We start from the raw sequence: 14,945 nt of genomic DNA on the forward strand, positions 1-14,945 counted from the left end.
CAAATCCAGGGCCAGATGTTGATTTCTGGTTTAGACTGGTGTGACTTTGTTGTCTACACACAGGAGGACATGTTTATTCAGAGGATTCCCAGAGACAATGAAATCACCAAAACAATGAAAGTAAAAATTGATTTTTTTTATTTTTATTGTTACCTCTTTGCTTCCCTAAATAATTACCGTAGATTCTGATTGCCTGTCACACTTCTTTATAGAGTGCTGTTAATTTCTCTTTTCTCCATTTCTCTTACTGGCAGTAACTCTTACTAGTTCAATCCATTTCTAAATATTTGTACATATATATTGATTCAAGTTTTTATATTTTTTCTTAATTGTATTACTATGTTTCTTGTTGTATTAATACTAATCTATTATTAAATTACATGTTACATGTTCTTCCGATTAATTTTTTTGATAATTGGTTATCTAAAAATATTATTTTATAACTGTTGTTTGTAAATTGGGAGCCCTAAATAAATGTTATTCAGTAAATAATTCACTGTGCATGAAAGTATTATTCTTATATTACAGATGGCTTAAAAGCATTGGTGAGGTAAAGTACATATAACATGCAAATAATTCAGTAGTTCTTTATTCAAAGAGTATGTGCAATGTACAGCAGTGCATACATAACATTAATTATAAAATTCAATTTATACAAAGTAATTTACAAAGGTACATTTAAAGAAAGTAGTTATACAAATGGTCATAGGTTATTAATTTTTATTTTTTTCTACTGCTGCTACTCTGGCTTCTTTGCCCAAGCCTTTACAAGAGGCCCGTTTTCATAGTTCGTCAGAAGACATGCAACAGTATACAGCTGATTAATGTTGCCAAAAAGCCGAAGTGGAATCTCTGTGTCAAAGAACTTGTGTTCCTTAACACGCCGTATGAGGCGCTCAACATGCACCCTGAGGCGTGCAATTGCTTGGGTCTCCCTGACCTCACAGGCAGACATCTGGGATCTTCCAGAGAGAAATGCTGGCCTATAAATCTTGCAAGGTACAAGGTCATCAACCAGAAAACCTCGGTCGACCATGATGGCCATTCCAGGTCTCAAAAGGGAGAGAATTCCAGACTCACGCGTGATCTGTTTGTCACTGATGGAACCAGCGTACAGTTGAGAAATAAATGTGACCGCCCCATGAGGAGCCACTCCAAGCAGCCCTTTGAGAGTACAGTGGGACTTGTATGCTGAGAACATTTCACTTTGGAGAAGAGGTGATGAAGGGCACTGGCACCTTAGCTCTGTGCAGTCCAGGATGACTGTAGTGTCTGCATAGTCCTTAAACTCAGCTGGCAGATGTGCCCTTATTTTCTCCTCTGGTATCCAGATCCTCACAGACCCTAGCACAGTGTACAGAAAGTTGCTCCATGTTGTAATGATCCGACTGACTGTGGACTGGTGGACTCCATACCGGTCAGCAAGATCACGCTGTTTTGAACCCAGTGCCAGGTAATTGAGAAACATGAACATCTCATCAATGGGCTGCAGGAAACGAGTCTGTTCAAAAGAAAAACAATTTGCGTTATGTTTCTCTCAACTTCTATTAGCCCTGATCTTTGTTAAAGGGATAGTTCACTTCAAAATGAAAATCATATACTCAGTGAATTTCTTTCTTTCTTCAAAATATCTTCCTTTGTGTTCAGCAGAAGAAAGAAATTCATACAGGTTTGAAACAACTTGAGGGTGAGTATATGATGACAGAATTTTAATTTTGAAGTCAACTATCCCTTTAAGTTTTATTGTATGGGCCATGTAAATAACTACTTACTACAGTGGAACTTGGCTCTGTAAAGGTGCCTCTCTGTGCTTGTGTCACACTGACCATATTTGGCAGTGATGGCTCTATTAAGGCCCAGAATCTCATCAGCAGGTCATAGGATGCAAATCTAAATAAATACAATTCAGATATAATCATTTAAATATTATATCAGTGTATACTATGATATTACTTGGAAGCATTTCAAATATACAACTCTGTTAGCCTTCCTCTCTCCCTCTCTCTCTCACACACACACAACTATATCTGTTGTTGCAAAAGTAACGTTACTACAGAACAATCTGATATCTTACCTTGTGAAAAAACGTATGTCCTTGTCTGAGGCAGCAAAACGATGAATTCCAAAGCGCTGATTCATTGTCAGCTTCTCGACGTGTTCCCTCAGCTTGAGAATCTCATCTCTGAGAGACATGTTGTCATCAAGGGCTAAATCAACAACTGCAGGATCTGAAGCCGAAGCGTAGTCGTGGTCCATAGGGATATCAGCTTTCTCGCCTGCGTCGCCGTCATCCTCCGTCATCGGAGGCGGACGCTCTCTCCTCTCCCACACCCCCGGTCGTGAAGTGGGAAGGGTGAAATTGTTCCACTCAAACAGTGCTGGGACAGCTCCCTTGTTTAATAGCCGCCTCCCCGTCTCTGATAAGGGCTCACGAACATCATCCTTGTTAAAATGTCGGCTACATACTCGGGTATGGGGAGTAACTGTGAATTTGTCCCTCCGGATAGCTACAAGCCATTTTCGCCTGATTTCCGCGTCAGATGGAAATGTATGAAAACTAAGTAAACTGTTGTACTTGCTCGAAGCTTGACACAGAGGCACACAGCAATGCTCGGCTGTACTATAGATTGTTCGCTGAAATTTGAACGTTTTCTTACTAGTCATATTGTAGTTGCTGTTATATCGCTTTGTAAACAATCGCCTCAGCGCGAGCGGAAATGGCTTAGCAGGCTGAGATTTTAGCGGAAGTACGTCATAACCTCCGTGTGCATATAGCCTATTAATTTGACTTTAGCATCAGTAGTCTTACTCGACGCAGACGGCTTTGCAGGATGGCTAACGTTAGCAGGTTTGCTAACAGAGCCAACACTCGCTAGCGATTTCTTGAGTTCCATCTTTCTCTTCTCGGCTTTGCTCATATTGCTTTGAGAACTATGCAAAAAGTATAAAGAAATTGGAAAGAAGTAAAAAAAAAATCAAGAAAGGGTCTTTGCTCACCGTGTATTATTACAAAAAACAGTTAGGTTTGCAGAGCTCAGCCAAACACGACTGTTCAGAGCGCCATCTTGGTCACCCCCCCCAGCTAATGTTTTTAGCCTGATAGCCACGTGGAGCGGTCGCCTGTGCTTATCTCAGTAAAAATGCATGGATGCACAATGCACATGGAGAGTGTTAAGAGATCAGGTTTATTTATTTTGAATAGTTCCACATGATAATAATGTTTCATGAGTTCATGAGATCATCCCAGAGAGCCTCTGCTTCAGCTCCTGCAGTCAAACTACGTCTTATATTACGTGTAAATCAGAGAGCCCAGGCAGCGCAAGAGTTTATGTGTGAGCGCAAGTTAAGGGTCTGTTGCCCAGTTCCACGGAAAAGTAGTAAAAAATTGTTTCCTCCAAAGTACAGAACCTGATTCTTGGAGTAAGCCCTGGCTGCAGAATTGCTCAATCTCCGCTGCGTTTTCCAACCACGGTCAGAAACGTCATCGCAGGAAAGGTTCAACATTTCCCCGGGAGGGAAAAATAAAATCAGAGGACCTGATTATAATCATTGTCTCAATGAAAATAGAAACATATCATAAGGTTCAGGAGGGCTGAGCAGGCTTGTCCCGCTTTGCGCAGCTGCCTGGTCTGAGTCTGTCGGTCCGCCAGCTCACCTCCTGCCAGCCGACATCAGGCATGATGTGAGCTCTGAGTGAATGGCGTAAGAATGAGGAGTGTTGCAACGGGGGACTTGTAGACGTGGACGACCGGAGCTCCTCTGTGGTTTGGTCCACACAAACCCTCAAACTACAAAAACAGAGTCTTCCATGTTTGCTGCAGCAGACAGATTGTTTGACTCTATTTGATCTCTAATGTCAGCAAAGCCGTGCAGATATCACTAAAACATGTCATCTCTCTGACTGGCACACCGCTGTGCGGGTATCGAGGAATATGAGTCGATTTCCATGGATCAGCCAATGAGCGTTTAGATCCCGCCCACTTTCACTGACAGACAGACTCATTCTCCTGAAAAAGCTCTTCATTAAATAAATCAGCCATTGTGAAAAACAGCAACATGAATTAAAAACAAAGCTATTTTGGAAAATGTTGATTTTGATATACGAGATTCTGAAAAAAGACAGAATTATAATAATATTCCACATGATTAAAAATGAATATTTGAAAATGCTGTTTTAAAATAATGAACAGGTTTTTAAAGCAAAATGAAATATATTGAATAATACAATGGCTAATTTAAAATCTGTGTGCAGGTTTTTCACCATTTCATGATCTTTTTATATATTTATGAGAGATTTATTGGTTGATTGTGTATTTGCATGAGGTCACATTTATTTATTTAATTAAATATTTATTTATTTAATTATGAACAGTATAGGACTCCGTAGAATGCCGCTTCCTACCACTTGGTGACAGTGAGGTATGCGCCAATGGAGCCTCGGCCAAATAAGTTAATTGGTCAGCCTCGGGCCGGGTCGGGCTTTAATACCCGCGGGTGGGGTCGGGCTGGATTTTTTAAGCCCCATCTTACCTAGTGTGTGTGTGTGTGTGTGTGTGTGTGGGTGTGGGGTGTGTGGGTGTGGGGTGTGTGTTTGGGGGGCACGAGCGTCACTGATTGCTGACGCACCACGTCTCGCGCTGCTGCAGTTTCCCGGGCAAACGCTAGGATATCCGATTGATAGTAAGACGTACTAATGTTCTCTCTGTTAATAACGTTAACTGTATAACGATCTATTTTGGTCAAAAGTTAATGAAAGAGTAACTTAAACATATTATAACAACCCTGAATTAAATCACGACTGCAGGTGGCCTGCGTCCCTCTCGTTCTGTCAGTTGCTGGACTAGAGGTAAGATCGGGACTAATACAGAGTTTAAAAAAGAGCCTTTGGACAGCCGCAAGACCACGTTCTTTCTTGGACTCCAACTTGTCTTGGTGTCTTACCGCAGACTGATGGCACAATGTCCGTTTTATTTGTGTTAAAACTGTCGAAGATTTTTATTTTCTGTCCTCTGACTGGCAGCACAGTGCCGTTGACATTTTAGTCTGGTAATTGTTCTCTGATGCTACTTTTTATAGAATAAATGGGAGATCCTGATTACAAGAGTGAAGAAAGCAGTTGCAGATACATGGAGAAGTTTTTAAAACGAAAAAATGAAGTACAAAGTTATGCCAGTCCCCCTTCAAAGGCGAAATTTATACGAAAATACAACCCTGATTTTATAAAGTTCGGCTTTGTGAACGGAGGCAGTGAGGCAGAGCCCAGTGTGTTGAGTGTGGGCTAACATTATCCAATGAAGCACTAAAACCGTCAAAATTAAAGCACCATCTGGAAACCAAACATCCGAAGCTCATTGGAAAGCCAGTGGATTATTTCAAAAGAAAGGATGATGGGCTTCAGATGCAGAGGGGGTCCATCGTGTCACTGACTGGCGACGCTAAGTGTGCGTTAAAGGCCAGCTACCTCGTAGCCAGACGTGTGGCGCAGAGTAAGAAAGCGTTCACCATAGCGGAGGAACTGGTTCTGCCTGCCGCTGTGGACATGTGCCGTGAGATGATTGGTGAGGCTGCAGCAAAGAAGCTCAAGACCATCCCGCTGTCGAATGACATTGTGAGTCACCATATTGCTGACAGGGCCTCAGACATTGAGCAGCAGCTTCTGGGGAGAATAAGACAGAGCCCCTTTTTCTCTTTGCAGCTGGACCAGTCGACTGACGTCACAAATGCTGCGCTGCTGTTGGTTTTTGTTCGCTACCGGTGGGATAGCTCTTTGCAAGAAGACATTCTGTTTTGTGGAGAATTTCCAACTCGAGCTACAGCTGAGGAATGTTTCCGCTGCATGGATAACTACTTCACTGAGAATGGCCTTGACTGGCAGAACGGTGTTGGAGTGTGCTGTGATGGCGCAGCGTCAATGACTGGCAGGCATCGCGGTGTCATCAAGCAGATACTTGATCTTGCGCCAGAAGCTAAATGGACCCATTGTTTTCTCCACCGTGAAAACCTTGCAGCAAAAAAAATGTCTCCAGAGTTCCATGAGGTGATGGATGTCACTGTGAAAACCATCAACTTCATTCAAAGTAATGCTGTGAACTCCAGATGTTTTGCTCAACTTTGTGAGGGCATGGAAGCAGATCATGTCCAAGGCAAGGCAAGGCAAGTTTATTTGTATAGCACAATTCGTACACAAAGTAATTCAAGGTGCTTCACAAAACAGAAAAATGCATTAAAATCACAATACATCATAGAAATAATCAACATAAAATTTACTTTAAAAGAAAAGGAAGAAAAAAAAAAGATTTAAAAAGAAAGGAAGGAAAGAAAGGTGCAGATAGGCAAAACATAGATCGGTGATTTCCTTATGAAGTGATTTTTGGTTTATAGCAGCGTTTCTGTCCTGATATTTTCATCACAGACAAACAGACCCGTTGCTTAAGGTCTCAGCAGCTAAATAATCTCAGGCCAAGCCCACCTTCTGTTTATAATATTAGCGAAAATCTTAAGTAAAACATCTTTATTTGGTGCAAAGTCCAAAAGTATGCAAGTTAAACTACTATTCCCATGATGCATTTCCTTTAACAACAGGAAAAACCGCGCCCTCATTGTTGAACCAATCCGAAAGCCGCGTACGTCACGCAGGCGCAGTCTGACCTCATTTTTTTTCCAGTGTTTTTGTCAGCGAGGCAGCGCCATATTGGAAGAAGCCGTTTCTGTCCTAAAACGGCCAAAGCGCGAACTTTGCCACCATGCTGTACCTAGAAGATTACCTTGAGAGTGAGTACCGGACCGGGGCGTCGCGGCGGTACCGACTTCGGCCCGTTATGTGTGCACAGTGTGTGTCTATGTGTGGCCGCCGCGTGCATTTCCGTTAGCCTAGCTGCAGCGGATGCTAACGTGTTTTTCCTTTTCCGGCAGTGATCGAGCAGCTTCCCATGGACCTCCGCGATAGGTTCACGGAAATGCGGGAGATGGACCTGCAGGTGCAGAGTACGTATTTCCGCCAACCACCGGGCTCGGCTGGGACATCTGCCGCGGCACGGAGACTCGAACCGCCAGCGAGCGGTTAAAAAAGGCCAGATTACCGGAGCTAACACACCTGACATGTCCGTGAACCCGGTGACACCTCAGTCACGTCAACGGAACTTATCAACCTTTCAGCTCGTTTAATAATTCACTAAGTGAGGTTTTGTAGAGCTGCGTGCGCCACTTTACGCATATGTGGCTGAGATTCTGAAGCCCCTCCCCTTTTTGTCAGGCGGTCATGGTGATCAAAGCACATCCCTTCATTATCCGCCGCCTTTCATGTTGACGTCATGACCGCAGCTGCTGTTCAAACTTTTATCACATCAGTATTTGTTAGTTGAGGCACATTCAGTCACTCATTTATCGTTATCCTGATATCAAGCTGTGATAAATGTAACTTTAAATGTGCTCAAACAATCTTATGGCAGCTTGAAGGATTTAAGGAATCACATAAATCCATTAATGCATTTGACCAACCAGATGGAGCCCTTTGATGTAGGGGGGGGGGGGGGGCATTCGGAGTGTAATTTAACGTACACTTTAAATTTAATTGAAGCTGTTGCAGTGAAATGGAAATGATCTATTTAGATAGTTTGCTATATGCATCACAACTTATATGGTCATTGCAATATTCATCAGTAATGTTGGAAATGGCGAGTTTTGCTCATCTCGTGCAGCCCTAGTTCAGTTGTAAAGTCCTCCAGGGTCATCTGTGACCCCTAGCTGTTGGAGGGTCAGAGTTAGGTGGACTGACCCCCCCCCCCCCAGTCTCAGATCTGACCTCTGATGCAGTTGCAGGTGGAAGAACTTTGGAGACAGTAAGAGAGTTCTTCTAGGTTCCTGTCTGATCCAGAACCAGCACCAGAAAGCTGATGTCATGTGCTTTAGTTCTTTCCCGCCTCTTTGTTTCAGACGCCACAGACCAGCTGGAGCAGAGGGTCATTGATTTCTTCATCAATGCAAAGAAGAACAAACCTGAGTGGAGAGAGGAGCAAATGGAGGTTATCAAGAAGGTCTGGAATCTGCTGCTGGTTCTGGAGGAACCCGAAGGAACCTGTCAGATCTAGATTCTGTTTCTGGTGTGTTTCAGGATTATTACAAGGCCCTGGAGGACGCAGATGAGAAAGTACAGCTGGCCAATCAGATTTATGATCTGGTGAGTGGAACCGTCTGCCGCTCTGACCGGATGGTCTCTGACCTCCTGCACAGTGACGGTCCAGCTGGGTTTGCCGGATCGCCTGGAGGTTCCACCGTAGCAGGACGGAGTTCCCTGACAGTTTTGTCTGTCCCTAACACCACTGGGGAGGAGCTTTCCTCCCTCATCACCAACAGACGCCCCGCAGCAGCTGGACCGGGTCTACCTGCTGCACCGCGTCCAGAAGCTCATGTGACCTGTTGTCTCCTCTGCCTCCAGGTGGACCGGCACCTGCGGAAACTGGACCAGGAGCTGGCCAAGTTCAAAATGGAGCTGGAGGCAGACAATGCCGGCATCACAGAGATCCTGGAGAGACGTGAGTTCGATTCCAGAGCGACTCGTTGGGGCTGAAAGGCAGAGCGGTGACCTTGTGCTCTTCTCAGGGTCACTGGAGATGGACAGTCCCTCCCAGCCGGTCAACAACCATCACATGCACTCGCACATAACAGCCGAGAGTAAGCTGCTGCACGCCCTCAGCTCCGCCTCGTGATGTCAGGACCTCTGCAGCAGGTTCACGTGTCACCGTGTCCTCTGTCCACAGAGAGGAAGTGCAGCGCCCCCGCCCACCACACGGTGGAGCACATTCCTGAGAAGAAGTTCAAGTCTGAGGCTCTGCTGTCTACACTCACCTCGGATCCGTCCAAGGAGAACACGCCAGGTAGCATCTGCAGATAACAGCCATGCAGCTGGAGGGCGGAGCCTCCACGCAGCTAACTGCCCCCCCCCCCTCCTGCCCCCTAGGTTGCCGCACCAACAGCATGTCTGCATCCACCAACAGCGCCTACAGCCTCAACTCCTCTCAGCCCCTGGCTTCCTACAACCTGAGCGCTCTGCCCGCAGGACCCGGGGCCGGCGCCGGCGCCATCACCTTGGCGGCGGCGCAGGCCGTACAGGCCACAGCCCAGGTCAGAACCCGACCCCCATCCTAAAATCGTGCATGTCGGCCCCGCTGGTGGCGCTCCATCCCCCGTCTGTTCCGTCCCATCAGATGAAGGAAGGCCGCCGGACCTCCAGCCTCAAAGCCAGCTACGAGGCCATCAAGAACAACGACTTCCAGCTGGGCCGAGAGTTCTCCGTGTCCCGGGACGGCTCCTACTCCTCCTCCGCCCTGGCCTCCACCCTCACCCAGACGCTCACTCCCAGCACCACCTCTGACTCCAGAGGTCGGAAGTCAAAGTAAGTTACCCCCGTCCCACCGCAGGTGTCTCGGACCCGTCTGACCTCTAGTCCCTGTTTTCCAGGAGCAACATCAAGTCTTCCAGTCACCAGTCCTCCTCTTCCTCCTCCTCCTCCCTGTCCTCCTGCTCCTCCTCCTCGGCACTGGCTCAGGAGCTCTCTCAGCAGGCGTCGGCGCTGCCGGAAGCTGAGGCTAACAGCCAAGTGGACTGGACCTACGACCCCAACGAGCCCCGGTACTGCATCTGCAACCAGGTATGCCCGCTACCGCGCTGTGAGGTCACTTCCTGTAGGTTCCGCTGTTAACTGCTTCCTGTTGGATCTCGTCCAGGTGTCTTATGGGGAGATGGTTGGCTGTGACAACACAGATGTGAGTATGAGCTTTGGTGAGGTTCTGGAACCTGGTTGAAAGGCGGTTCTGAAGGATGTCCTCTTCCTCCTCAGTGTCCCATCGAGTGGTTCCACTATGGCTGTGTGGGCCTGACCGAGGCGCCCAAAGGGAAGTGGTACTGTCCACAGTGCACGGCCGCCATGAAGAGGAGGGGCAGCCGCCACAAATAGACACAGGAGATTAGCGGACTGCAGCAGAACCGGTCCTGAGGTTCTATCAGAGCTTGAAGCAGATGATCTATTTGATCTGAACTGTTCTTGCTTTCATCAAGCCGTCTGACCTTTGTGTGGAGGTCAGGGACGAGAGAACCCATCCGGTCCTCAGCTGTTCAGGTTCCGTTCTGGAAGCTGGTTCTCCAGATCTGCTCTGGTGTACAAATCAAACAAAAATGACCCGACTGGGTTTCCTCCACACTGCAGGAAACAGACAGGTTTCCCATCATGCTGCGTTCCTCTGCCGAATCGACATGGCAGGGGGGTGGAGCCTCAGCTGGGTGGGGGTGTGGCGCTGCAGTTTGTGCTCCTCCTGCACAGGTGGAGGATGTAAATGTGCACATGTGAGTTAGCGTGTTTGCAGTCGGTCCAATAAAGAGGAAGTTTGAAACGGTCAGTCTGTTTGACAGAAGGTTCTCATGTGAGTGACGGACATCTGGAGAACACCACGTCTGGAGAACACCAGGGGCCTCATTTATAAAACTTTGCGTAGGATTTGCGTCAGAAGTGGCGTACGGATGAAACATAGGACGTGCGTACGCACAGAAATATTGGGATTTATAAAACCGTGCGCACACACATCCTACGCATCTTTCCCTTAATAAATCACAACCAATTCTAAATGCAGCGCAGCTTTTGCGGCTTCATGACACGCCCATAGTTGCCCATAAATAGTCCGTGAAACGCCCACAAATTAATATTCATTGATTGCGGAACCATGGCAAACACAGAGAGGAAATGAAAAAAACGTAATTTCACTCAATGTGAAGTAGAAGTTATCGTTGGCGAGGTGGAAAAGAGGAGAAAAGTGTTGTTTGGAGGGCACAGTGTGGGCATTACTAATGCCAAAAAGCCACGTGAGCGGCAGACGGCGGCAGACGCCGTAAATGCTGTAGCCTCACAACCTCGGACCATTGTTAAATAAAAAAGAAATGGTCGGACATCAAAGTCGAGGCTTATAAACTTCTAGCGCTCCATCGGGAGGAGGGCACCGGAGCGCCAGATGCACCGGGTGACACGCGTAGTTCCTCCGAGTGCTCCTCTGCCCAAAAGCCCGCAGAGGTCCAAGAGGACGGCTGGAGGAAGTGGGAACCGGCTCATAAGCCACTCGTCCTCGTTTGCCAGCAAGTCTTCTTGTCTAAAGATGCGTTCACTCCGAATTCTTCCATTTGCCACATCTTCTAAGAGCGCCAGATCAGCCATTGTGCGTCATTACGCATTGTGATGGGGCATTTTATTTCCCTCTATTTAATTACATCTGACAAGCTACAGATGTCGGTAATAATCCACGTGGAAATGGGAAATTGATCAGCACAAATGTAATTTCTTGTTGCTTTCTGAATGGTTGAGACATACGCCATACATTGTTTTATCAAAAATAAAACAAACTAAAGGCATATGCATGAATACCATAATTCTGTAGCTTATGAAGAAATGTTTTACTATGAAAACAACTTTCCCCAGTGGAAAATTAGTGCATCTCTCTCTATCTATCCATCTGTCTGTCTGTCTGCACCTATATCTGCTCCTCCAGACAGACACATTGACGAGAATATCAGTTTTGTACATTATTTCGTTCTGTTAACTATATTATTTATGAGGATGAATTGCACAACATGCCAATATTGCAGAAAATATTTCACTTTTCTTTTTGGAAATAAGTGTTCATTTGAATTTCTGTTGTAATTTTCGTTTGATTTGTTTTGTTTGTTTCACTGCTGATCGATCAAACGGGTGTTGGTGTAGCTGTTAATTGTCAGACTTGCTTTGTGAAGTCTTCATGTTATTTCTGAGAGGCAGTATTGTCATTTTCATTTTCACGTGTTTCTTCCATCTGCCGACGGTGTCGCCGTTTCTCATTTCACCCGTTTTTGTGCGTACGCCTGGGTCAGAGCGTGAAGGACCGCACATTTTCCCCTCAAGTTTGCTTTTTATAAATCTCAACTATTGCGTAGAGAGTGGCGTACGCCTTCTTTTGTGCGTACGCAACCTTTAGAAATGAGGCCCCACGTCTGGAGAACACCACGTCTGGAGAACACCACGTCTGGAGAACATCGCGTCTGGAGAACATCACACCTGGAGAACACCGCTTCTGGAGAACACCACACCTGGAGAACACCGCTTCTGGAGAACACCACGTCTGGAGAACACCACATCTGGAGAACACCACGTCTGGAGAACATCGCGTCTGGAGAACATCGCGTCTGGAGAACACCACATCTGGAGAACACCGCTTCTGGAGAACATCGCGTCTGGAGAACATCACACCTTGAGAACACCACACCTGGAGAACACCACGTCTGGAGAACATCGCGTCTGGAGAACACCACATCTGGAGAACATCACAACTGGAGAACATCGCGTCTGGAGAACACCACATCTGGAGAACATCACAACTGGAGAACACCACACCTGGAGAACACCACGTCTGGAGAACACCACGTCTGGAGAACATCGCGTCTGGAGAACATCACACCTGGAGAACACCGCTTCTGGAGAACACCACGTCTGGAGAACACCACATCTGGAGAACACCACGTCTGGAGAACATCGCGTCTGGAGAACATCGCGTCTGGAGAACACCACATCTGGAGAACACCACATCTGGAGAACACCGCTTCTGGAGAACATCGCGTCTGGAGAACATCACACCTTGAGAACACCACACCTGGAGAACACCACGTCTGGAGAACATCGCGTTTGGAGAACACCACATCTGGAGAACATCACAACTGGAGAACATCGCGTCTGGAGAACACCACATCTGGAGAACATCACAACTGGAGAACACCACACCTGGAGAACACCACGCCTGGAGAACACCACGTCTGGACAACACCACGTCTGGAGAACATCGCGTCTGGAGAACACCACATCTGGAGAACATCACAACTGGAGAACACCACACCTGGAGAACACCACGCCTGGAGAACACCACGTCTGGAGAACACCGCTTCTGGAAAACATCACACCTGGAGAACACCACGTCTGGAGAACATCGCGTCTGGAGAACACCACATCTGGAGAACACCACACCTGGAGAACACCACACCTGGAGAACACCACGCCTGGAGAACACCACGTCTGGAGAACACCACATCTGGAGAACACCGCTTCTGGAAAACATCACACCTGGAGAACACCACGCCTGGAGAACACCACATCTGGAGAACACCGCTTCTGGAGAACATCATGCCTGGAGAACATCACGCCTGGAGAACACCACACCTGGAGAACACCACGCCTGGAGAACACCACACCTGGAGAACACCACGTCTGGAGAACATCGCGTCTGGAGAACATCACACCTTGAGAACACCGCTTCTGGAGAACATCATGCCTGGAGAACATCACGCCTGGAGAACACCACACCTGGAGAACACCACGCCTGGAGAACACCACACCTGGAGAACACCACGTCTGGAGAACATCGCGTCTGGAGAACACCACATCTGGAGAACACCACGTCTGGAGAACATCGCGTCTGGAGAACACCACATCTGGAGAACACCACATCTGGAGAACATCGCGTCTGGAGAACATCACACCTTGAGAACACCACACCTGGAGAACACCACGTCTGGAGAACATCGCGTCTGGAGAACACCACACCTGTTATTATTCCATGGCAGTGTTTATTTATTTTTTTGCCGCTGAACGATTTACAGGCTCGTGCGAGGAGGCATTTTTTTCTGTAGTTTTGTCTTCTACATTACTGAAAATTGCTTAGAATATGAATCTCTGTGTTCCTGTTCGAAATAATTCAACCGTGAGATCAAACTGAAAACGAGAAGATATGCAGCATGAGCAGCAACCAGGGCACGCTCTGTGGTGGAGAGAGAGCATTTGGCATTATGAAGATGGGGAGAGCAATATTTCTGGGGCACTGGAAGTCAAACCAACCTTTGCAATGAAAATCATTGCCTGCAGCGCAATCCCGCAAAATGTGGGCATCAGCAAAAGGGACTGTTTGGAGCCACAGATGTTGACCCACAGCAGAACGACACCAGTAAACCAGCAGAACGACACCAGGGACTGGCAGAACAAAACTAGGAACCAGCAGAACAACACCAGGAACCAGCAGGACGACACCAGGAACCAGCAGAAAGACACCAGGAACCATCAGGACAACACCAGGAACCAGCAGGAAAACACCAGGACAACACCAGTAACCAGAAGGACGACACCAGGGACCAGCAGGACGACACCAGGAACCAGCAGAACAACACCAGTAACCAACAGGACGAAACCAGGAACCAGCAGAAAAACACCAGGAACCAGCAGGACGACACCAGGAACCAGGAGGATTACACCAGGAACCAGCAGAACAACATCAGGAACCAGCAGAAAAACACCAGGAACCAGCAGAACAACACCAGGAACCAGATGAACAACACCAGGAACCAGATGAACAACACCAGGAACCAGCAGAACAACACCAGGAACCAGAAAGATGACACCAGGAACCAGCAGAAAAAAAACAGGAACCAGCAGAACGACACCAGGAACCGGCAGAACAACACCAGGAACCAGCAGAACAAAACCAGCAGAACGACACCAGGAACCAGCAAAACAACACCAGATACCAGCAGGACGTAACCAGGAACCGGCAAAACAAAACCAGGAACCAGTAGGACGACACCAGGAACCAGCAGAATGACACCAGGAACCAGCAGAACAACACCAGGAACCAGCAGAAAAAAACCAGGAACATGCAGAACAACACCAGGAAGCGGCAGGAAGACACCATGAACCAGAAGAACAACACCAGGAACCACCATAACGATACCATGAACCAGCAAAACAACACCAGGAACCAGCAGAACAACACCAGGAACCGGCAGGACGACACCAGGAACCAGCAGGACGACACCAGGAACCAGCAAAAAAACACCAGGAACCAGCAGAACAACACCAGGAACCGGCAGAACAACATCAGGAACCAGAAAGA

General features: G+C 47.2%; 2 protein-coding genes across 3 annotated transcripts; one reads left to right on the top strand and one right to left on the bottom strand.

Annotated features, from left to right (window-relative positions):
- Window positions 1-573: 573 nt before the first annotated feature.
- On the bottom strand, window positions 574-2,787 carry LOC111946928 (uncharacterized). Its single transcript, XM_023952388.2, has 3 exons — window positions 2,075-2,787; window positions 1,773-1,890; window positions 574-1,501 (listed from the first exon to the last, which is right to left on the bottom strand). Exons 1-3 carry the CDS (start codon window positions 2,662-2,664, stop codon window positions 740-742), a joined length of 1,470 nt encoding a protein of 489 aa, XP_023808156.1. The 5' UTR covers window positions 2,665-2,787; the 3' UTR covers window positions 574-739.
- Window positions 2,788-6,610: 3,823 nt separating this feature from the next.
- ing3 (inhibitor of growth family, member 3) lies at window positions 6,611-10,391 on the top strand. Of its 2 annotated transcripts, none has more exons than XM_004085663.5 (12): window positions 6,611-6,771; window positions 6,913-6,984; window positions 7,933-8,033; window positions 8,111-8,176; window positions 8,435-8,531; window positions 8,599-8,670; window positions 8,757-8,873; window positions 8,957-9,120; window positions 9,204-9,391; window positions 9,457-9,646; window positions 9,723-9,761; window positions 9,836-10,391. In XM_004085663.5, exons 1-12 carry the CDS (start codon window positions 6,744-6,746, stop codon window positions 9,950-9,952), a joined length of 1,251 nt encoding a protein of 416 aa, XP_004085711.1. In that variant the 5' UTR covers window positions 6,611-6,743; the 3' UTR covers window positions 9,953-10,391. The 2 variants fall into 2 exon arrangements, with proteins under 2 accessions (XP_004085711.1, XP_023808157.1); XM_023952389.1 differs by having other exon boundaries at window positions 6,663-6,829.
- Window positions 10,392-14,945: the final 4,554 nt, after the last annotated feature.

The sequence above is a fragment of the Oryzias latipes genome, chromosome 23 (assembly GCF_053564925.1).
Source record: "Oryzias latipes strain Hd-rR chromosome 23, Olatipes_Hd-rR_3.1".
NCBI lineage: Eukaryota > Metazoa > Chordata > Actinopteri > Beloniformes > Adrianichthyidae > Oryzias > Oryzias latipes.

Excerpts from the sequence above, each read along its gene's own strand:
- ing3 (XM_004085663.5), top strand. The coding sequence starts at position 6,744 with ATGCTGTACCTAGAAGATTACCTTGAGA. Across the intron at positions 6,772-6,912 it reads CCTAGAAGATTACCTTGAGA|TGATCGAGCAGCTTCCCATG; the intron begins GTGAGTACCGGA and ends CTTTTCCGGCAG. Across the intron at positions 9,647-9,722 it reads GGTACTGCATCTGCAACCAG|GTGTCTTATGGGGAGATGGT; the intron begins GTATGCCCGCTA and ends GATCTCGTCCAG.
- LOC111946928 (XM_023952388.2), bottom strand. The coding sequence starts at position 2,664 with ATGACTAGTAAGAAAACGTTCAAATTTCAGCGAACAATCTATAGTACA. Across the intron at positions 1,891-2,074 it reads GACATACGTTTTTTCACAAG|ATTTGCATCCTATGACCTGC; the intron begins GTAAGATATCAG and ends GTATTTATTTAG. Across the intron at positions 1,502-1,772 it reads CAGAGCCAAGTTCCACTGTA|ACTCGTTTCCTGCAGCCCAT; the intron begins GTAAGTAGTTAT and ends TCTTTTGAACAG.